The sequence below is a fragment of the Lithobates pipiens genome, unplaced genomic scaffold, assembly GCF_037356315.1.
Source record: "Lithobates pipiens isolate NorthernLeopardFrog02 unplaced genomic scaffold, aLitPip1_a1.2 Scaffold_22, whole genome shotgun sequence".
Taxonomy (NCBI): Eukaryota; Metazoa; Chordata; class Amphibia; order Anura; family Ranidae; genus Lithobates; species Lithobates pipiens.
In genome coordinates, this window is record NW_027507784.1 from 123939629 (window position 1) to 123963382 (window position 23754).

Consider the following 23754-nt stretch of genomic DNA (forward strand, 5'->3'; position numbering starts at 1 on the left):
GATTTCTTGGCCATTTTTCAGAGAATATGAATGATAACACAAAAAACTTTATTATCACTCATGGTTAGTGTTTGGCTGAAGCCATTATCAATCAACTGTGTTTACTCTTTTTAAATCATAATGGCAACAGAAACTACCCAAATGACCCTGATCAAAAGTTTACATACCCCAGTTCTTAATACCATGTATTGCCCCCTTTAACATCAATGACAGCTTGAAGTCTTTTGTGGTATTTGTGGATGAGGCTCTTTATCTTTTCAGATGGTAAAGCTGCCCATTCCTCTTGGCAAAAAGCTCCTGGAAATTCATGGGCTGTATTGCATGAACTGCACGTTTGAGATCTCCCCAGAATGGCTCAATGATATTGAGGTCAGGAGACCTCAACCTGTAGCCAATGACAGGTTGACTTGGCCTTGTGTTTTGGATCAAGGCTATGTTGGAATGTCCAAGTACATCCTATGCACAGATTCCTGGCTGTTGAATGCAAATGTTCCTCCAGTATTTTTGATAACATACTGCATTCATCTTGCCATCAATTTTGACCAACTTTCTTGTGCCTTTGTAGCTCACACATCCCCAAAACATTAGCGATCCACTTCGGTGTTTCACAGTAGGAATGGGGTAGTTTCCATCATAGGCCCTGTTGACTCCTCTCCAAATGTAGCGTTTATGGTTGTGGCCAAAAAGCTCAGTTTGGTCTCATCAATCCAAATGACTGTGTCAGGATGTTTGAGGCTTGGCTCTGTGCCGTTTGGCATATTGTAAGGGGGATACTTTGTGGCATTTGGGTAGTAATGGCTTTCTTCTGGCGACTGGACTGAGCAGCCCATCTTTCAAGTGCCTCCTTATTGTGCATCTTGAAACAGTCACACCAATGTTTTCAAAGAGTCCTGTATTTCACCTGAAGTTATTTGGGGTTTTGTTCTTTGCATCCCGAAACTATTTTCCTGGCAGTTGTGGCTGAAATTTTAGTTGGTATACCTGACCATGGTTTGGTTTCAACAGAACCCCTCATTTTCCACTTCTTGATTAGAGTTTGAACACTGCTGATTGGCATTCTCTATTCCATGAATATCTTTTTATATCCCTTTCGTGGTTTATATAGTTCAACTACCTTTTCCCACAGATTCTTTGACAATTCTTTTGCTTTCCCCATAACTCAGAATCCAGAAACGTCAGTACAGCACTGGATGAAAGATGCAAGGGTCTGTCAGGAGTCCAGAAACTCATTGACCTTTTATACACACAACTAATTACAAGCAAACAGATCACAGGTGAGGATGGTTACCTCTAATAGCCATTCAAAACCCTTTGTGTCAATTTGTGTACATGTTATCAGGCCAAAATCAACATGGTATGTAATCTTTTGATTAGGGTCATTTGGGTAGTTTCTGTTGCCATCATGATTTAAAAAGAGTAAACACAGTTGATTGATAATACATGGCTTCAGTCAAACACTAACCATGAGTGAAAGAAAAGATTTTATTCAAATTCTCAGAAAAATGGCCACAAAATAAAATTCTGCCAGGTTATGTAAACTTATGAACACAACTGTATGTTGCCATCAGGGACAAGGGATCTAGCCCTGTTGCCATCACCTATGAGAGACCACGGTTGCAGGAGCCCATTGATGGGAGCGTAAAAAGACATCTTGGATTGTGACCCCAAGAGGGGAAGGTGCTACTAGGCCTAATTGGGGGCCACTCTGGGAAGGGAGTGCATAGTGTGACTGGTGGAGGGTCCACTTGTCACTTACTTGCCATCTATTCACGGTTGGATACCTTGCTGATTGCACCTGTTCACAAGAAGAGTGCACTAATCATATGGATCTTGTTTTGTTTATATAAAGCTCCAAGTGTCATATTTAAAACTCTCACTAGGGGTCACTGCTGTGCACTTATTGTTCATATTGCTAGGTAATCATTAGTATGTGTGTGATATAAGGTAGAAAGTCATATTTTTACATTTTATCTCAGAACAGGTTTCTGTTCCTTTGTACCCTACTTTGCAAAACATTAAAGCGGGAGTTCCGCCGTTTTTTTTTTTTTTTAAAGCCAGCAGCTACAAATACTGCAGCTGCTGACTTTTAAAATAAGGACACTTACCCGCCCAGCGTGCCCGCGATGTCGGCACCCGAAGCCGATCTCTCGATCGTCTCTCGGGTGCTGCCGCCGCCATCTTGGGTATGGGAATCAGGAAGTGGAGCCTTGCGGCTTCATTTCCTGGTTCCCTACTGCGCATGCGCGAGTCGCGCTGCGCAATAAGGATGGTCCCCACTGTCTCTGGGATCCTTGTGTTTCCCAGCAGACAGCGGGGGACCTTCGGAAAGGGGCGTAGATTCTGCGGGAAAAGGGGCGTAGATTCCCAGCAGACAGCGGGGGACCCGCAGGAAGTGGCGTAAATACCCGCAGAATCTGTGGCTATCTATGCCGGAATGGGGTGCAAATACCTGTACTATACAGGTAGCTGCACCCCCCTCCCCCTGAAAGGTGCCAATTGTGGCGCCGGGGGGGGGGGAGGGTTCCAATGAGCGGAAGCTCCACTTTAGGGTGGAGCGCCACTTTAAGTAGCATCTCATAGAACAGAGACAGGGATTCTTAGGTCACAATCACATGGGCCGTTTGATCAGGTCCGCCTGTCAGTTTTTCAGGTAGACCTGATCAGACCCTCCATTCACCCCTATAGTGCACTTGATGTCAGAGGTTACATGTCCGCTGACATCCGTCGTTAGCAAATCCGATCCTGTCCGCAAAATCCAGACGGATGGTGGTCCTATTTTCCATCCGTCTGGCGTTTCTGTTTCTGGACGCTTTCACCCGATTTACTCAGAGAAAAGAGGGACTGGGTCCATCTCCGCTCTGCACAGTCAGTGGACATGGACCTGTCATCCGATCACTGTCATCCGAGGAGTGATCCCCTGCTGACCAAGTGGCATTTCACCAAACAAACATCCATGTGAAAGGGGCCCAAGACATATGCTGCTTGACTTGACCATGGCCAAATAGTGCTTCTCAGTCCAAGAAGCCGATAATGGTACACATGCTGGCTCCTTGGCCTAAAGTATGATGGCCATCCCAAAGATGATGGGCTTTCCATAAGTCTGCATATAGTGTGGGGTGCTACTCAAGCGAGGGTGGGTTAGTCAGAATATATTCAAGACACACCAGCTCTGATGCATGGAATTTGAAAATGAAAATGTATTAAAAGGTTATATGCAAGCAAGAAGCAAACTTACCTTTTCTGCTTAAGTTCCTCATTTATTTGATTCATCTGGCGTATCATATAGTCAGGGATCCCAAACTGTGCATTGCCTTTAGCTGTCAAAAAAATATCATTACAAAGAGATTCTGTTGCACTGATGTGGCGAAGGATTGGAACACCAGGTTTTCATTATCTCTGTCTGTTTTGTTTAGTTATCACCAAGAAGGAAAGTGAAAGAAAATCCCCAAACTTTGAGCCTCTCTTTTATTGCAGGGTATTCATTGCTTTTAAAGGGACACTGACATGAGAGATTAATGAAGGTTGCCATGGCTAGTTCTAACAACTTTGACATTCACATACAAAAAGCTTGCTCCAGAACTGTGACTGCAACATATTTAAAGAGAAGTTCCAGCCTGGGAAAAAAAAAAAAAAAAAAAACCACGAGAAAAGTCAGCAGCCACTCTGCCTGTCCAGAGAGCCCATGATGTCGGCACCCCAGCCGATCTTCAAATCAGCTCCCGGGTGCTGCTACCGCCCCAGAGTGGCCCCTGGTAAGGGAAAACGGCAGTGAAGCCTTTCGCCTTCACACCTGGCTCCCTACTGCTCATGCATGAATCACGCTGTGCTTTCCAACTGTCTTGGAAGTGGAGGAAGGAGGATAGGGGCGGCTCCCTGCCACAATTTCCCCTCCCTCCTGAAAAGGTGCCAAATGAGGTTCTGGAAGGGGGGGGGGGCAGATAAGCGGAAGTTCCACTTTTGGGTGGAACTCCGCTTTAAGTCAGACACAGACAAGCTCCTAGCGTTTGCAGAAGGAGGCCTGCAATAACAGTCCCCATACTTCTCTCATGACAGGGACACTTTAAAAGTACATTAATACTTTGTTTTACCTATGTTAAAAGACAGAGTCAGTGCTGTGCTGTGCCTTTTGTTCATTTTATGAGCACCTCAGGACCGATGAAGTAATTAGAGCCCTCATATGCAAATCCTGATTTTTGCCTGTTTTTTTCTGTTTCTTGTTTATTGAAAATATCATGGATATACAGGATTGTCAACTGTACAAATGTATAAAGAAAACCCCTCAAAATGGGACTTTAATGGTACTGAGTCATTATAGTGTCAAGTGAATGAACAGTATTTCTAGGTAATATAAAAGTGAACAAATCTTTATTAATACAAAATTGTGTAAAACATTACAATACATCTTAAAAAATCATGGGAAACGGGTTCTTGATACTGTACTTAACATGGAACTAAGGATGGGAATTGCTGAAAGCCAATGCGTTGCCAATTAGATTTTCTTCTTCAGTGGTGCATAAACATTATAGAAAGGAAATTACTTTCTCAATAGGCTATGCGTACATCTTGAATGAAGAACCAAAATAAAAATATTAGTTGCAATTGTCCTCCAATGTCAACAGGGGGTGTCTAGACCAGTGCCTGAACAGTGTGCCAAAAAAGTTTTTCCCCAGTCATTCACCACAAACTAGTGGAGATATGTGCTAAAGCAAGGGAGTCCATACATAACCAACAGCTCTTAAAGGATACATAAAGCTTTTTATTTATTTATTTTTTTTAAAAACAAACACCACATACATTACCGCGTCTGTGCAGTTGGTTTTACACAAAGTGGCCCCGATCCTCCTCTTCTGGGGTCCCTCGGCGACACTCCTGGTTCCTCCACTTCTCGAGTACCCTGTTGGAGAGCTGCTTGGGGCACTTGTGCGGGCGCGCTCCTGTGTCCAGGCTGCTGTGTCCATTAATACAGACAGTAGGACTCGGCCCCACCCCCACGTCATTGGATTTGATTGACAGCAGTGGGAGCCAATGGCTGCGCTGCTATCAATCCATCTAATCAGGACCCGAGGGACTGACTGGAGTTGGTGTGCTTGTCCCTCTCACTGGAAAGACTGGGTTCAGGTATGTAAAAGGGGGCTGCTTCATCACAGGTTTTCAAGGTGAAAAACCTGGAGGGTTTACAACCCCTTTAAATGCATAGTTACCAGGGATCATGAAGTGACCTTTTTTGTGACATATACACACACACACACACACACACACACACAGATACTCCTCGTTTAACGACTACTCGGACTTACGACTTGCTCTCCCCAGTATAACGTCGCGTATATACATCATTGTATTGTACAGTACAGATTTTTTGTTCTGTACTTATGCAAATACATTAACGAACTGGAGTTTTGTGTTTAGTACTTTTTTACAATACAGTACAGTAGTTAAAATTGCTTAAAATATTGATTACTTGCAATTCCTCGTTTAACGTCCTGGTCGTCATTGGAACAGAACCTGTTCGTTAAGTAAGGATTACCTGTAGTATATTACATTACCTGTATATCTTTATATGTGAATATCATTCATGACAATCCATTCAATATCTGTTTTGGGCAATATAGAAGGATAGGAAGGTCACTAGAAAGGGGAAGGGAATCTATCCCACAGACTGCATTAACCAGTTCCCATCCAGCCGCCGTGGTTATACTGTGGCAAGATAGCTCCCCTGGGCGAGCCGTCGTAGCTGTACATCGGCTCTTTAAGACACTGTAGGAGGCGCGTGCCTGCAGCCTGTCCCCGGTGCCAAAGTGAGTGCCCGGCGGGGCGTGATAACCGCCAGGCACCCGCAAACACTCGTGACAGAGTGAGAACCAGGATCTGTGTGTGCAAACACACAAATCCTGGTTCTGTCAGGGGAGAGGAGACAGATTGTGTGTTCCTACTAACACCGATCGGTTTCCTCCCCTAGTCAGTCCCATACCCCTACAGTTAGAACACATCTAGGGAACACAGTTAACCCCTTGATTGCCCCCTAGTGTTAACCCCTTCCCTGCCAGTGACATTTATAAAGTAATCGGTAAATTTTTATAGCACTGATCGCTGTATGAATGTCAATGGTCCCAAAAACGTGTCAAACTGTCCGATTTGACCGCCGCAATATTGCAGTCCCAATAAAAAAAAAAAAGGAAAAAAAAAAGAAAAAAAACGCTGATCACCGCCATTACTAGTAAAATAATAATAATAAAAATGCCATAAATCTATCCCCTATTTATTAGATGCTATAACTTTTGTGCAAATATATACACTTATCGCGATTCTTTTTTATAACAAAAAACATGTAGAAGAATACATATCGGCCTAATCCGAGTAAAAAAAAAAAAATTTTTTTTTTTAAATTGGGATATTTATTATAGCAAAAAGTAAAAAAATATAGTGTTTTTTTCAAAACGGTCACTCTTCTTTTGTTTATAGCGCAAAAAATAAAAACCGCAGAGGTGATCAAATACCACCAAAAGAAAGCTCTATTTGTGGGGAAAAAAAGAACATAAATTTTGTTTGGGTACAGCATTGCACGACCCTAAAATTATCAGTTAAAAGGATGCAGTGCAAAAAATGGCCTGGTCAGGAAGGGGGTAAATTCTTCCAAGGCTGAAGTGGTTCAAGAGAAAGTAAACCCCCATGGGTTTTACTTCCTCTTTTTCCCCTGCAAAGTAAAAACATAATGGGCTAGTATGCAAGCGTATATGGTAAATTTTTCCTAACCCGTACAGGTTTAGGAGATATTTCCAGTACCTACAGGTAAGCCTTAATATAGGCTTATCTGTAGGTAAACTTTAAGCTGTTTTTTTTTGTCCTCTGACTTGATGACCATCCACACAGCTTAATTCAAACACCACAGCTTAATTCAGTCTTAGGGATAGACTCCCTTCCCCTAGTGACCTTCCTATACTTATATAATTGACCACAACGGATATTGAATGGATTGTCATGAATGATATTCACATATAAAAAGATATACAGGTGTTGTAATACTAGATTATATCTTTCTTGGTCTACCTGACCTTGGCTTGGTATCAAAAGAGCCCCTCATTTTCCACTTCTTAATAAGCAATTAAACAGTACAGACTGGCATATTCAAGGCTTTGGATATCTTTTTATAAATCCTTTTCCATCTTTGTAAAGTTTCATTACCTTGTTACGCATGTCTTTTGACTGTTCTTTTCTACCCCCTCATGGCTCAGTGTCTAGCCTGCTTAGTGCATCCATGTAAGAGCTAACAAACTCATTGACTATTTACACACAGACACTAATTGTGATTTAAAAAGCCACAAAATGTAGGAAATTAAACTTTAATTGCCATTTTAAAGCGGAGGTCCACCCTAAAATGGACCTTCCGCTCATCGGAATCCTCCCCCCCTCCGGCGCCACAATTGGCACCTTTCAGGGGGGAGGGGGTGCAGTTACCTGGATAATCCAGGTAACTGCACCCACTTCCGGGATAGCTCTCTGCGGAAAGGGGCGTAGATTACGCCCCTTTCCGCAAGTGCCCGCCCCCTTCCGCAAGTGCCCCGCTGCCTGCTGGGAAACACACAGATCCCAGAGGCAGCGGGGACCGTCCTTATTGTGCAGCGCAACTCGCGCATGCGCAGTAGGGAACCGGGAAATGAAGCCGAAAGGCTCCATTTCCTGATTCCCATACCCAAGATGGCTACAGATCGGCTTCGGGTGCCGACATCGCGGGCGCTCTGGACAGGTAAGTGTCACTATTTTAAAAGTCAGCAGCTGCAGTATTTGTAGCTGCTGGCTTTTAAAAAAAAAAAAAAAAAAAACGCGGAGTTCCGGTGGACTCCCGCTTTAACCTGTGTGTGCCACCTTCTGTGTCTGTACCAAGGACAAACATTCCAGGGTAAGTAAAATTTTTATCAGGGCCATTTGGGTGATTTCTTTTATCATTACGATTTAAAAGGGATCCAAAAAACTGTGCGATAATAAATGGCTTCATGCGATTGCTATACTTAAATAAAAGTCAGTTTTTTGGCATGATCCGTCATATTTTCAATATTAATGCCAAAATGTCATAATTTCTGCCAGGGTGTGCAAACTTTTGAGCAGGACTGTATATATGTGTCACAAAAAAAAAAAAAAAAAAACACACAACACTTCATGATCCCTGGTGACTATGCATTTAAGAGCTGTTGCTTTAGCACATATCTCCACTAGTCTGTGGTGAATGACCAGGAAAAACCTTTTTGACACTATTCAGGCACTGGTCTAGATGCCCCCTGTTGTCCCTGGAGGGCAATTACAATCAATATTTTAATTTTGGTTCTTCATTTAAGATGTACGCATAGCATATCAAGAAAGCAATTTCCTTTCTATAATGTGTATGCACCCCTGAAGAAAATCTAATTTGAAATGCGTTGGGTGTTAAGCAATTCCCATCCTTCTGTATTGATTCCATCTTAAGTACAGTATCAAGAACTTGTTTTCCATCATTTTTTAAGATGTATTGCAATCTTTTACACAAATTGTATTAATAAAGATTTGTCAACTTTTATACTACCTAGAAATACTGTTCATTCACTTGACAATATAATGACTCAGTATCGTTAAAACAGGGAGTAAACCCTGATGGTTTTACTTCCTTTTTTCCCCCTGCAAAGTAAAAGCATAAAGGGCTAGTATGCATTACATACTAGCCCATTATGTTGCACTTACTTGCAAACAAAGCCCACGATGTCCCCGCTGGTGGCCACATCCATCTTCACTCCTCTTCCTTCCGGGTCCATGTCCTCTGCTATGTGACTGTCTGGAGTCACCCCCGTGCATGGGTGCGGGAGTCGCCATTCATGCCATGGGCCCTTTCTAAAGTGTGCATGCGCCAATGACGTCGGCACAAGCGTGTAAGGTAAATAGATCTCCTAAACCTGCACGGTATAGGAGATATTTCCAGTACCAACAGGTAAGCCTTATTATAGGCTTACCTGTAGGTAAAAGAGGTGTAACTAGGTTTACAACCACTTTAAAGTCCCATTGTGAGGGTTTTTCTTTATATATATATATATATATATATATATATATATATATATATATATATATATATATATATATATATATATATATATATATATATAATTCAGGGATGTTGGTACTCCAATAGCTACCATTTCCATATTGAAATCAACTGTACAAAAGGTATATAGTGCTACACGATTGTGTTTACAGCATGATAATAAGCTTACAGATAAAATAAAACCAAACATACAACAAGCATCCATTCTCTTGTGCCTCCATAATACAGGGTACTACCCACAAAGCCTACTGCGTCTCATAAAAGTGAGTGTTGATTTACTCCAGGCATCCGAAATTTTTGGACGTGGTGGACTGTATCCATTAAAGGGCTATCATTTTGCATACCATAAACAATGTTGTTTGCTTAGAAAAGTTTAACATTGGCTTGTCCTATCCCCCTACTCTCATTTCGTTCTTTAAGTTAGGGGTGACAAAAGGTAATTGCTGTGGGCAGGAGGTAGTAAAGTAACCTTTAACTTATTTGACAAAACTACAAATTTGTAGGTAAGACTGCCCAGGTTTTGGGAATACCTGGCTGCTTGTGAAGGTAAAAGTATGAGGGTGCTTGTATGATACTCAAGTGGTCAGTAAAGGCGATTAGAGTGGTTGTAAACCTCAGACATGAAATATGACCAAAGCATATACCTCTATAGCGTGTACTTGTCTCAATTAAGAGCACAAAGTATCATTTCTGTCTGCTGACAAGTTTTCCTGACACCAAGATAAAAATGGTGGCAGGGGAGGGATCGCCAGCTGACAGCCTCAGCTCTGTTCCTGTGTTCTGCATGAAGGAGGGGGGCGTTTCCCTTCCCTCCAATCAGCTCACAGAGCTCTCCTCGCTGAGCTCTGCAGTGTGTTATTTCAGCTCTCTGCTCCTTTTTTTGTCAGCTCAGACAAGCTTTATAAATTCTAGACTTTGAATGACTGTAGAGAATAGAAGACTGCAGATAAACAGGTACAACGTATAAAGAAGGATTTGTTTCATCTCTATGTAGCACCTGAGGCTAGTCACTTCACTGGGCATACATAAGGCTTTCTAACCGCTTTAAACAAAGGAAAGGTTTAATTGTAAATACCCATTACAGACTTACCTTCTTTAGGTCTCTTTAATTGGCTTTTGCGGTAGAAGAGCATATATGCACTCTCTTTTCCCTGGAACTGTTTCTCAATTTCACGTTCCTGGATACATTTAACCGTTGAGTCATTGAAATCAAACCAGTGACTAGCACCTCTTTGTGGGGCTTGAATTTTTCCTGAACTGCTTGGCTTACAGCACTGAGGATCAGTGGAATTTTCTGTATGAGCTAACCCCACCAAAGATCCATCAGAGCTCAACTGAAAGACAGAGGGATGATTCTGCAGGAACTGTAAAAAAATATAGTATAAAATAAAAAAATAGATTAAAAAGACTTCTGAATTGCATATTTTAGTTGCAGTGCCAATAAATATATGAACCTTAATATTTCCAGTGCATACCATTAAATTTACTTTTCTTGACACAGACAAAAAGATGCAATTCTGACAATAATAGTGTTTTTGGACAGAGTGGCTGAGAGTTAAAGCTGAACTGCAGCCTGACCTTCAGTTTGTACAATCCATTGATCGACTTGGGAACAGCATGTCAGATTTTTTACATGCGATTGTTGCCAGCGACTATAGCCACTAGCAACAATCACTGTGTTGTCCCAGCAGGAACAGCTCCCTGCTCCCCTCGCCAGCAGAACACAATAGATCTGCAGGAGGGATTTCAGTCAGTGTTGATGGGGGAATCAAGCAATTTTGTTTTCTGCAGCCTGTGTTGCAGGAAAGAAAACCACATAACTTAGGGCCTGCCTTAGTTTCATTTGTCAACGAAGGGACTAGGGGAATGTGTTTGCCACAATTTACCCTTACTTACTCTTATTTACACTTGTCCCGTACCTTACGGAGAGCTCCATGTTTCTTCCTATAGACCTTATTCCAAGAGGATCCTGTGTGCTCCAGCAGTTTCTGGCTCAGTTGATCCAGTTGAAGCATTTTATCTGCTCCAGCCTTTAAAATTAGAATGATGATACCAGTTATTGCAGGTAAATAGTAAAGCTTGTTGGCTGTATTGTGAGGGGAAAGGCATACATTTTCAAGAATTCAGCTGAAGCTCAATAAATGTGTACTGTATCTAAAAACCTAAATCATATAATGCATATACAGTAGAGAAATATGCGACACTATTAAATGAAGTGCTCGTACAAAGAATTGTAAACAACATATACAATTTATATGGGCTTTCCAGCAACTGGAGAGTCTGTAATCATGCAAAATAGATATCTACCCTGATACTATAAAACACCTAGTACTTGGATTTGTCTTTAAGTTAGCCTCCCATATTTCCCTGCATGGCTGAACCTACAAATGAGAGAGTGAGGGCCAGCAATAGCAGTAAATTAGGCTTTTGTGTATTTACCAGTGCGCAGAATATTATGTTGTACAATGGGATCTTAAAAGAGGTTGCAAACCTCTATCTGGAAGTTGTACCTATAGGTAAGCCTTATTCTAGGCTTACCTATAGGTACTGTAAAGATCTCCGTGCGCCATTCAGGAGATATTTACTGTTTACTGAGCAGATGATGTCATTGGCGCATGTGCTCTGAAGGAACTGTTGCCCGTGCCACCTTTTCAGGCGAGTGTGCAGTGGCCAGCGGCTCCCGTGCATGATATCACACGGCTCTGGGCAGTGACAGAGCCAGAGTCTGCGGCCCCGGAAGGAAGACAGGCGAAAATTAATGTGGCCTGCAGCAGGGATAATGCAGGCTTTGTTTGCAGGTGTCACATAATGTGCTAGTAAGCGATGCATACTAGCAAATTATGCCTTTACTTTTCAGGAAAGAAGAAAGGAAGAAAAACCCACCAGGGTTTACTTCCTCTTTAATGACACTAGAAGAGAGAAGTATGAACAAAGCTCATTCAATGTCCTTTCAGCAGGGGGTGTACCCTGGATGGGGGTTCACTGCTCAATAGCAGTGGAGGTGCAGGGCTACACTGTCTGAGAGGCGTGCCTTAATAAGCCTGGAAGAAAATCATGACAAATCCATAGGTAGGCAAGATAGTTTACATACAAATATTTCAACTGCATATTTAGCTGTTTGACTGCAGATCAGATTTAATGGGTCATTTATTCATGTAGATCTGTGCTTTCTACATCTCTCACAATGGCTAAGTGGTTAGCACTTCCACACAGCAGCGTGAGGATTGCTGGTTTGAATACCGACCATAACACTCCCTGTGCTTGCGTGGGTTTCCTTTGGGTCCTCCAGTTTCCTCCCACAAGCCAAAGACATTCTGGTAGGTTAATGGTCTGTTGTCCAAATTGGCCCCACTATGTATGAATGTTAGGGACCCTGGATTGTATGCTCCTTGAGGGTTAGAGACTGATGTGAATGTATATTACATGTAAAGCGCTGTGCAAATTGATGGCGCTATAAAAGTACCTGTAATAAATAAAATCTCTCCTGCTATTTGGCACAGATTTTTCTCTTTAAGCAGGGTTAGAATACATTTTATGAATAATGTTCATGCAATAACCTAGCAAGTAAATTTGTGGGTATCCACCTACCTCCGCTATGATGACTGCAAGTGTAACAGCAGGACAGTCCTGTTCTTCCCCAGCACCCCCTGTCATTGGTACGTTTTTTTCCTCTTCCTGTTAAAGGTAAAAATATGTGATCAAACAAGTCATCAACAGAAAACAGTGTTTGTTGGATGTTAACACAGGGCTAATAACCTTGTATTGTACTTGGGGGGGGTCATTGTTTTGTTGGGCTTTCAATTGATAGGCACACTTGAAAGCTGGATGACAGTCAGCTAACAATGCAGGAACAGTCAAGCTTTAAAGCGGTGTTTCACTCAAATTTTTTTCTTTATCTTACCCCAATCAGTTAACTTCATATATGCTATTAAGCCACTTAAAAAAAAAAATATCGCCATAATTACCTTTTTATTTTTAGGGCCACTTCCTGTCAGGACTCCCGTGGGAGTAGGCGTGTTTTACTCCTTTGCCCGACCTCGCAATGTCTCCTGGGAGCTTACTGTGTGGCCTCCCAAGAATCATTGCGGATCGCCGTCATTCACAAATCTCAAGAGATCTTATAACAATGGACACTCAATGCTGGTCTCTCCCGTAGTGAGCATTTTTTTTGTTCTGCGTATGTTTGGTTGCCATCACAAAGTGGCGGGAACTTCTGACGCCGCCACCGTTGCGATGGCAGCCCGGAATTTGACGACGCTGCTCACTGTTAGCAATGAGCATGCGCGGGAATGAGCGGTGAATGCTGGAAGCACAGCATTCACCGCCTCCCAGAAAGAAATGCTTGTGGCTTCAATTGCCCACAAGCAAAATGATAACCGCCAGGACACAATTATATAACTTATTCTGGCGGACGAAATATGACTTATAGGGCAATTGAAAAGCGAAACTGTGAGTATTGTATTTGGATGATGTCAGTTGATAAATGAACTTAAAGTGGGAGTTCCGCTGTTTTTTGTTTTTAAAAGTCAGCAGCTACAAATACTGCAGCTGCTGACTTTTAAAATATGGACAATTACCCGCCCAGCGCGCCTGCGATTTCGGCACTCAAAGCCGATCTCTCGATTGGCTCTCGGGTGCTGCTGCCGCCATCTTCGGTATGAGAATCAGGAAGTGAAGCCTTCACTTCCCGGTTCCCTACTGCGCATGCGCGAGTCACGCTGCGCAATAAGGATGGTCCCCGCTGTCTCTGGGATCCGTGTGTTTCCCAGCAGACAGCGGGGGACCTGCAGGAAGTGGCGTAAATACCCGCAGAATCTGCAGCTATCCATGCCGGAAGTGGGTGCAAATACCTGTACTATAAAGGTATCTGCACCCCCCTCCCCCCTGAAAAGGTGCCAATTGTGGCACCCGAGGGGGGAGGGGGGAGTTCCAATGAGCGGAAGTTCCACTTTAGGGTGGAGCTCCGCTTTAAGAGAAAAAAAAAAAAAGATTGGTCGCTGGAATCCCGCTTTAAATTGATGTCTGAATTGCCTAATGGGTAAACAGACCCAAAGTCTCTAAAAAAGTAAAAAAAAAAAAAAAAGTCATAAAGTATGTTTGCAAAATAATAATAGTTCCAAGTGTGTCTAAACCAAAGCGCAAACATTTTATTTACTGCAGCATGCCAGCCCTTGGATGTAGTGGCTGCAATTTTTTTTCTTTTTTCCAGGCCCTGTCCCTATATTTTCAACTGGTATCCCTGCCAGTAACACACTTAGGCCCCTTTGTACGACCTGAAAGTCACGCAACTTCAATGCGACTTGAAGTAATGTCTGTGTAATCTTGAGATCTATGGACCTCACGTCGCATCAAAGTCGGACCAAAGTGCAGGAAATACTTTGAAGTCACTGAGACTTGACGTTGCAGATATGAATGGCACTCATTGGAAATCATGGAGTACGACTTGTCATGTGACTTTGTAGTCCCAAGTTGCACAAGTGAAAGGGACCTTACAGTTTTTGATGACAACCCTCACTGAATGTACTGCATTTATATAGAAGCAGCAATGCCATGCTAGGCTGCTTGCTACAAATTAGAACTACAGAACACTTTTCTCGATCCCCCACCATATGGAGGTGTTCTGTAGTCCACAGAAAACCCTGATAATACGAACAAGCATAGGAAATTATCATTTTCTAAGATTTCTATCAAGATTAACATGTAATTGTTTTGTTACGTATGAAACAAAATATACTTACAATGTTATATTCAACAGACCAAACCCAATTAAGGCATTCAGAGTCAGGGTTTACAGACACTTTAAGACTGAATGTTTATAATATTACATAAACTTAGTCATACATATTTTATTTTAGGTTTGTTAACAGTCTAGCAAGGGAGATAGTCACCTGGTATCCCCAGTGCCCTAATTCATCCACATCCCGGATATAGACATGATAATGGCCTCCATAGCAACTGCCTTTGTGTATAATAACCGAAAAGAGCTCATACATTTGTACAGCATCATCCAGGTTTTGCTACAAAGTAAACAGACACATGCAACTTGAATATAAAGCAATATTTACTAATATTATTTATGATATATTTAATATTTACAAGAAATGTGTATATTTACATTTTTTATGACTATGTAAAGGGGGTTTATAACTCTACTTGTCAAATATAGTTAAAGCGGAGTTCCAGTCTCCTGTGGAAAAACTAAAAGTCAGCCACTACAAAAACTGTAGCAGCAGACTTTTCAAAAACAACCACTCACCTGTCCCATGATCCAGCGGTGTGCTCACCCCAGTTGGTCTCGCCTGCTCTCTTCCTTCCTCGGCACCGGCATCTGCACTATGGGCAACTAGCTGTGACAGCTTCACAGCCGTAACCCACTGTGCATGCACGAGCTGCGCTGCACACAGCTAATGGCGGATGCAGTCTTCTGGGACATGTTATGTGTCCCAGAAGACTGCGGGGGGGGGGGGGGGGGGGGGGGTGTTGGAAGAGGGGAGGATTACTTTCCTAGGTTGTCGGAGAAGTGTGCTGTACACAGGAGATGCTCTCGCAATCTGGCATATTTGGAGTGTTTTTGCAAAGAAGAGTGGGTAAATATTGCCAAGTCAAGATGTTCCATGTTCCAAAAAGGTGCTTCAACAAAGTATTAGTTTAACCACTTGCCGACCAGCGCACGCCGATGTACGTCGGCAGAATGGCACGGGCAGGCAAATGGGCGTACCTGTACGTCCCTTTAAATTTGCCGCCCTGCCATCGGGAGTGTGCCGCCGGCGGCGCGCTCCCGCGGACTCGATCGCCGCGGGCATACCCGCGATCGTCTCACGGAGCAGCCGAATGAAGAAATGCCGTTGTAAACAGCATTTCTCCATTCTGCATAGCAACTACTGACACTGATCTTTGCTCCATGTGATTGGAGAAGATATCAGTGTTCACTAAATGAAAGCCCAACCCCCCACAGTTAGTAACACACCCCTAGGAACACTTAACCCCTACACTGCCACCCACTGGTTAACCCTTTCACTGCCAGTGTCATTTACACAGGAATCACTGCATTTATAGAGCAGTGATTACTGTATAAATGACAATGGTCCCAAAAATGTGTCAAAAATGTCCGATGTGTCCGCCATAATGTCCCAGTCACAATAAAAATCGCTGATCGCCCCCATTACTAGTAAAAAAAAAAAAAAAAAAAAAAAAAAAAAAAAAATTATTAATAAAAATGCCATAAAAACTATCCCTATCTTGTAAACGCTATAACTTTTGTGCAAAGCAATCAATAATCGCTTATTGCAATTTTTTTTACCAAAAATATGTAGAAGAATACGTATCGGCCTAAACTGAGGGAAAAAATGTTTTTGTATATATTTTTGGGGGATATTTATTATAACAAAAAGTAAAAAAATAATGCGTTTTTTTCAAAATTGTCGCTCTATTTTTGTTTATAGCGCAAAAAATAAAAGGTGATCAAATACCACCACAAGAAAGCTCTATTTGTGGGAAAAAAAAAACGTCAATTTTGTTTGGGAGCCACGTCGCACGACCGCGCAATTGTCAGTTAAAGCGACGCAGTGCCGAATCGCAAAAAGTGGTCTGGTCTTTGACCAGCAAAATGGTCCGGTCTGTAAGTGGTTAAGGTTGTGCACACCTAGGCAACCATATTATTTTATTTATTTTTACTTTCCTCCACCTAAAAGATTTTAGTTTGTTGTTCAATTGAGTTGTAGAGTTTATAGGTCACTAAAAAGGTGAAAAAAGTTCTGAAATGATTTGTCTCAATTTTTTTTTTACATCACAGAAACCTGACATTTTAACAGGGGTGTGTAGACTTTTTATATCCACTGTATGTATAACTTTTATTTTAGTGAAAAAATGTGTACTTTACAACCTCTTTAAATGGTTGAAGCATTATGGTCATAGTAAATAGTAAAAAAAAAAAAAAAAAAAAAAAAAAAAAAAACAAACACACACACACACACACACACACACACACACACACACACACACACACACACACACACACACACACAACAATAATGAACAGACTTCTCCATCGACACAAGGGATTTGTATAGAGGAATCGTCCCCGCTGAGGAATTGTATTCTGACAGTGGGGACTGTCCGCTTTCAGAATATACTGATGCAGCTGATAATTGAGAAAATATTTCCAACAAGCCCATTCAACAGGAGTTGATTGTTAGACTGACTTCTGATGGGCGGAAGCAGGCAAACATGAAACAAAATTTGTCTGGTTCCCTGCTGAACCAGACAATTTTCAATCCAACTATGGACAGCTTTACAATCAAGCAACAAGAATTCTCTTAAAAATAAGCCAAGCAATAAAAAAAAAAATAAATAAATAAAAAAAAAACCTCTAATGACAACATTTCTGTCTGAAAAATCTTAGATGTTTTTTCTGACTGAATTCCACTCAAGCTTGGCTTGCGTACACACGATCACACAAAAGTTCGCTGAACTTCAACTGTCAAGAACGCAGTGACGTACAACACTATGACGCGCTGAGAAAATCGAGTTTAATGCTTCCGAGCATGCGTCAAATTGTTTCCAAGCATGCATAGAAATTTTTGCACGTCGGAATTGCTACAGACATTCGTAATTTCCGATCAAAACTTTTTCCAACCGAAAAATTGAGAACCCGCTGTCAATCTTTTGTGTGTACGTGGGCATTACAATACCCAGAAGCAAGAAAAAAACAAAAAAAACTAAATGACTTGGTAATTATATATTTCCAACACCTCAGCTGTCAGTCAGAAAATTAGTTCAGTTAATCGTATCTGACTTCCCTGCAATTCACAGCAGAATAAGTCATATAGGTCTCAAGGTGGGGTGGAGGGATATACTTCCTGCATCTTTTGTGCAACATTCTCTCTCTGCTTCATGATTCAACAATCAACAATCAGATCCAGCATTCCAGCAGATTTAAAAATGAGGCAGATACCCCAAGGGGTTAAATGCTTGTTTTTGCCTGGGGTATAGTTAAAAAGAAAAATTTTACTTGCCTTATCTCCCGTTTCCACGGCAACCGGGGCTCACTTCTTCTAGGTGCCATTGGCATCCTCACTCGTAATGCAGGACTACCGGTACTACATTGTAAATTATGATGGCAGAGCTGCAACGGCTGAGCAGAGCACCAAAAAGGCTTCTGGAGAACAGTTGCATAGAAGAAACAAGCTAGTACCCATCTCTAACCCTTGCAGTGCGGGAGTGTGGAGGTGAGCCCCACTGAAGGGTAGATTTTCTATTTCCCTGGAGTTTACTGTGTAAGAGTCAGGAAAGAGTCTACAGTGCAGGTGTGTTGTAGAGTATCCTTCTGCTTTAGGGATTGTTTTGCTGGTAAAAGCATTTTATGTTGTATTCAGCCTGGATTTGGTATAAGTTTGCAACAATTCTGAGATCATTCAACATATATTCACATGTTCAATTGACCTGAAGTGGAGCTTCTTCTGTTTGGCATTTGAGCTCTATCTAAATTACATCAGCCTGCTTTTGCATTCCTACTGACTTGAATAGGAAAAGAAGCTGTTCTGATGCAAGCAAAAGCCCATGTATACAAGCCCTTACAAATGGCTAAGCTAAAAAGTTTTCTGAAGTCGCATAATAAATCAGACTCCTAAAAGGGTATAAAATACGCTCAAAATCATTGCACAGCAAGCATGTTAAAATGACCATATTACCTGCACTAAAAATTTGCTATAGCTTCAATTTCACTTAGGCAGCATGAAGATCATTTTCAGCAGTTAAGACAGAGAATATCAGAAAAAAAAAATTCATCCACACTTGTGGATGAACAAAAAAATTCAAACCTGCTCACAAAAAGGCCGGATGTTTAGCCGGGTGGGGAAGGCATAACGTGACGTCTCTTTGTAGCGCTCACACTTACTAAAGTCAAAATTAAACCTTAGAAGAGAGAGTGTGAGAAACGGTGGCAACTTTCCTAGCTTTGCTGACTGAAAGACACAAAAAAAAAAGAAAACATGTAAAAAAAAAAAAATTATAATAATTAAAAACACACAGTTAAAGCATCCACTTCATTTATTTAATGTTACAAGAGCTTTTTAGAAGGATACAACAAACAAAAGATTTCAAAACATACATCCACACAAAAAAAAAAAAAAGTCACCAGTTGCCACTAAACTTTTGTAGTAATCGGAATCCTCAAATTGTTATAACAGTGCCGATTTACCTCTTGTTGATTACATTTATCTATTTACTGTACTTGTATTTTTATTTTTTTGGATGGAGTGGAGAGGGATTATAACCCCTATCAGGTTTTTATTGCATTCTGTGTTCCCCTTATGGGAGATTCACCCTTTCGAAAATCCAAAATTTTGGCATGACATCAGAACAGTAATAGAGGAGAAATCTTCCAATAAAGGACACTAGTTCTGGTGACACCCCAGGATTCCCTCACCTTGGAGGGATTTCCTCCCACCTAGGGCCAGTTTACACTTGCTTCAAAACAAGGCTTCGGACACACTTTGTTAAAGCTCTCCGAACGCCAGTCAAAGCTCCTGTCACTAAATAAGGTTAGCTTACAGTCCCGTTTACACCTTGCGTTTGTTTTGCTTCAAAAATTATACCCAGTCGCTTTAGTGTTGCTTCAAAGGCTCCATAGAACTCCATGACAAAGCTCGCTTGAAGCACCTGCAGCTTTTGAGAGGCTTTAATTCAGCTTCAGCTTCACTTTGTTTTGGAGAAATTGCAGGTATGAGGTATAATAGGATTTTTGCACTCACCGTAAAATGCTTTTCTCTGAAGTTCATTGACGGACACAGCACTTTTACTGACCTTAGGTTATATCACCACCTTCGGGGGAGGACTAGGCAGAACATGGAAAAACAGCAAAACTGCACAGTACCATCCAGGGGGCGGTCCTACTGGCTATAACCCCTGACTCTGCTTCCAGCAGCTCAGTTTGTCAAAAAGCAGTACAAACATAAAATAGGAGGGGTGGGTGCTGTGTCCGTCAACGAACTTCAGAGAAAAGGATTTTATGGCAAGTACAAAAATCCTATTTTCCCTTTCGTTCATTGAGGAACACAGCACCTTTAATCTTGACCTTAGGGACGTCCCCAAGCAGTGTCAAAAACGAAGGGTGAGAACAGAAACAAAATGAAACTCCACCCATAACAAGAACTCCACAGAGGAGTTGCAACCTTAAAACGGCCACCTGCAAAACCTTGCGGCCGAAGCATGCGTCCGTAGATGGGCTCACATCAACCTTGTAAAATTTAGTGAAAGTGCAAACGGGCGACCAGGTCGCCACCTTACACACCTGGGAAATGGACGCTTGATGTCGGAAAGCCCAGGGAGGCACCAATTGCCTTGGTAGAATATGCCATGACAGGAAAGGGGGGCACCCTTTCCACGATCTGTCGGATCCACCTAGAAACTATGGCCGATGAGACCGCCAGGCCCTTCTTCGGACCAGCCACCGATACGATCAGGAAATTTGACCTCCGAAAAGGAGCTGTAGCAGACAAATACACCCACAGAGCCCAGACCATGTCCAAAGAATGCAAAGCAACCTCTTTGGGATTTGATGGCCGAGGACATAAGGACGGAAGCACAATGTCCTCATTTAGACAAAAAGCTGAAGCAACCTTTGGAAGAAACTAAGGCTGTGGGCGCAGCACCGCCTTATCCTTGTGGAGGACCAAGTAGGGAGACTTGCATGACATGGCCGCCAACTCAGAAACCCGTCTTACAGATGTAATAGCCACTAAAAAGACTACTTTCTGAGAGAGTGTCAATAAGGAAATCTCCCTAATGTTTTCAAACTGCGGTTTCTGAAGCATCGAGAACACCAGATTCAAATTCCACGGAGGCAGCGGTGGTTGAACCAGAGGGGCCACATGTCGAACCCCCTGAACAAACGTACTCGCCAATGAGTGAGTCGTCAAAGGTCACGAAAAAAGACAGCCAAAGCTGATATCTGCCCCTTAATTGTGCTTAATGAAAGTTTATGATCCACTCCTCTCTGCTAAAACAGCAGGATCCTGGAAACTGAATATGTACACGGACACAGAGATGTAGGCCTTCCATGTACAATGATAAATCTTCAGAGAAGAGGACTTCCGTGCCCTCAGCATAGTGGGGATTACCGAATCCGACAGTCCTTGGTCCCTTAGCACCTGGCCAGCTATGCCATTAAAACCAGTGACGACTATGTCGGCATACCAAGGACGTCGAGGCCAATCTGGTGCAATCAGAATCACCAGAATCCCATTGGCCTCCACTCTGCGTAGCAGAGGGAGTAGGAGCTGGGGGGCATAAATCTACCGATAATGCCCTCATGGAGCCACCAACAAGTCGGACGCGCCCGCCCAGGGGTCTCTTGACCTGGCCACACACCTATGTACCTTCCGATTGAGTCGAGAGGCGGAACGAATGACTAGCTGGCTCACCCGAATTTGACAATCCAGGGATGTTGGAGATTTGTCCCATTTGGAAAGGATCTCTTTTTGCAAGACTTGAGTGTGGAATGGAGCATACGGTACCGCCTCATAAGTGCCTGCCATGAAACCAAGAACTTGCATGCAAAAACGCAGCGACGATCACCTGTGGGACACCAACAACTTCACCGCTTGAAACGTCTGCAGCTTGTCTGAAGGGAGAAAGACTCTCTCCTCTGAGGAGTTCAGAATCAAGCGTCGAGTCGGCACCAACACAGACTTCTGGAGGTTCAACACCCAACCAAACTCCCAGAGAGTTTGTATGGCGCTCGCCACATCCTCCCTTAATTCTGAAGCGGAAGCTGCTCTCAGATCTTCCAGGTAACCCACAATTGCGATCCCTCCTGGTCTTAGCAATGCCAGAATTGGGGCTGGCACCTTGGTGAAGACCCTTGCAAACGTCTAGGCCAAAAAGGGAGAACTACAAATTGGTAGTGCTCGTCCCCGACCACAAATCATAGAAACCTCTGATGCCTGACACATATGGGGACATATAAGTATGCATCCTTGATGTCCAAGGACGCGTAGAAATCCCCCTGGTGGAGTGCAGCGACCACGGAGCAAACTGATTCCATCCTGAACCTTTGTACTTTCACAAAGCTGTTGAGGGCCTCGAGATCCAGGACCGGACAGATCCCTTCCTTCTTTGGGACTACAAACAGATTGGAGTAGAATCCCCGAAACCTTTCCGGCGTCGGCACAGGTACTATCACCCCGTGCAGCAGCAGGTCCTGTACTGCCCGGAACAGGGCCTCCCGACGACCCGGAAGACGATGAAGGTTGGAGGGAAAAAATCTGTTTGGCGGACAAGAAAGAAACTGTCTTGTAGCCTGATGAAACCAGTTCGCAGACCCACTGGTCAGAAAGGAGGGAGGTGCACTGGGCAGCAAACTCGCAAAGACGACCCCCCACCCAAGAGTGGGGCGAGGGCAAACCTTCATGCGGCAACAGATTTGCTTGCAGGCTTGTTTGGCTTGCGAAACCAGGGACGCTTTTGTCCCTCAGCAGGCACCTTATTGGACTGGAAACGCTTATCTGCCGACCCAGGCGGATGAAAAATCCGCTTCTGAGCGGAAAAGGAGGGCCTCTGCCTAAGGCATGGCTCCTTACCCTTTCTGGACTGTGGGAGCCAAGTACTCCCCCCCCCCCCCCGGTATCATCCAAATAGCCTCTCCGCCTGGAAGGGCAAATCAGACAGCTCTTTCTTAGAAACCTGGTCTGCAGACCAGCATTTAAGCCAAATCAGGTGACGTAGCACCACAGCTGATACTGAGGCTCTAGAAAGCAAAGGGGCCGTATCTAGGGTCGCATAGCAAACATACTTCAGGCCCTGCACCAACTGGTCTGCCAGTTCCACGCAGACCGGGGAAACCTGTTGCTTCTCCAACTCAAGGTGCAACAACTTAGCCCATTCAGTAAGCACCTGTGACACCAAGGCCGTGGCTAACACTGACCGCAATGCTGACCCTAACACCGTAAATGTGGACCGGGCAACTGCCTCAGCCCTTCTGTCGGCAGGGTCATTGAAAGCAGGTGTCCCTTCCACCGGAATCGTAGTTACCTTATTTAACCTGGATACCGGGGGGTCAACAAGCAGAGGAGATGTCCATTTTTTCAGGAAACTCTCTGAAACTGAAAAGGCCCGCTGTGGGCTTCCCCAATCCTTGTAAATAAACGTATATAAATAAGTTAGGTAGGAAAATACCTTAGCAGTGCGGGCCGGCTCGTGGGACCCAAAAGGGACCGACACCTCTGCAGATGCCCCCGCCGTATTATCCTCTATCTTTAGGGTATCCCGCACCACTGTGATAAGTGCTCCTACTAGCGCTGACCCAGACACGGAGTCATCCTCACTGTCCAAATGGTCCTGGTCCGCGTCCTCTGAAACATCAGAACAGAGGCCACCTGTCACAGCAGGGCCCGAGTCCGAATCAGTGCTTTCCCTGAAAACGGTGGAGGGAGGGGGTGTTTTTTTACCTCCCTTGCACCCACACGCCGCTTCCACCCTGGCAACAAAGGACTCCAGGACCGCTGACAGAGCGTCCATAGGCACCGCAGGTGCAGGGAGGATAAGAGAGAGAGAGGCGCCTCTGAGTGTAGACTGTAAAATTCTTATTTAATGCACAGGTGGTTAAAAACACTCACATTAGGTAGTACATTAACAGGCAATGTAAAGATTCCAAACCGGAGGGAGACCCTCGACGTGTCATCTGTATCCCT

General features: G+C 43.3%; 1 protein-coding gene across 1 annotated transcript in view; it reads right to left on the reverse strand.

Annotated features, from left to right (window-relative positions):
- The window catches only part of USP40 (ubiquitin specific peptidase 40), a 148661-nt gene that overhangs the window by 89345 nt on the left and 35562 nt on the right, over positions 1-23754 (reverse strand). The window contains exons 7-12 of the mRNA XM_077448206.1: positions 18883-19026; positions 14953-15081; positions 12653-12739; positions 10984-11094; positions 10155-10428; positions 3236-3317 (exon numbers count right to left, since the gene is read on the reverse strand). Of these exons, the coding sequence (XP_077304332.1) occupies positions 3236-3317; positions 10155-10428; positions 10984-11094; positions 12653-12739; positions 14953-15081; positions 18883-19026 (827 nt within the window). The remainder of the gene's footprint in view (positions 1-3235; positions 3318-10154; positions 10429-10983; positions 11095-12652; positions 12740-14952; positions 15082-18882; positions 19027-23754) is intronic.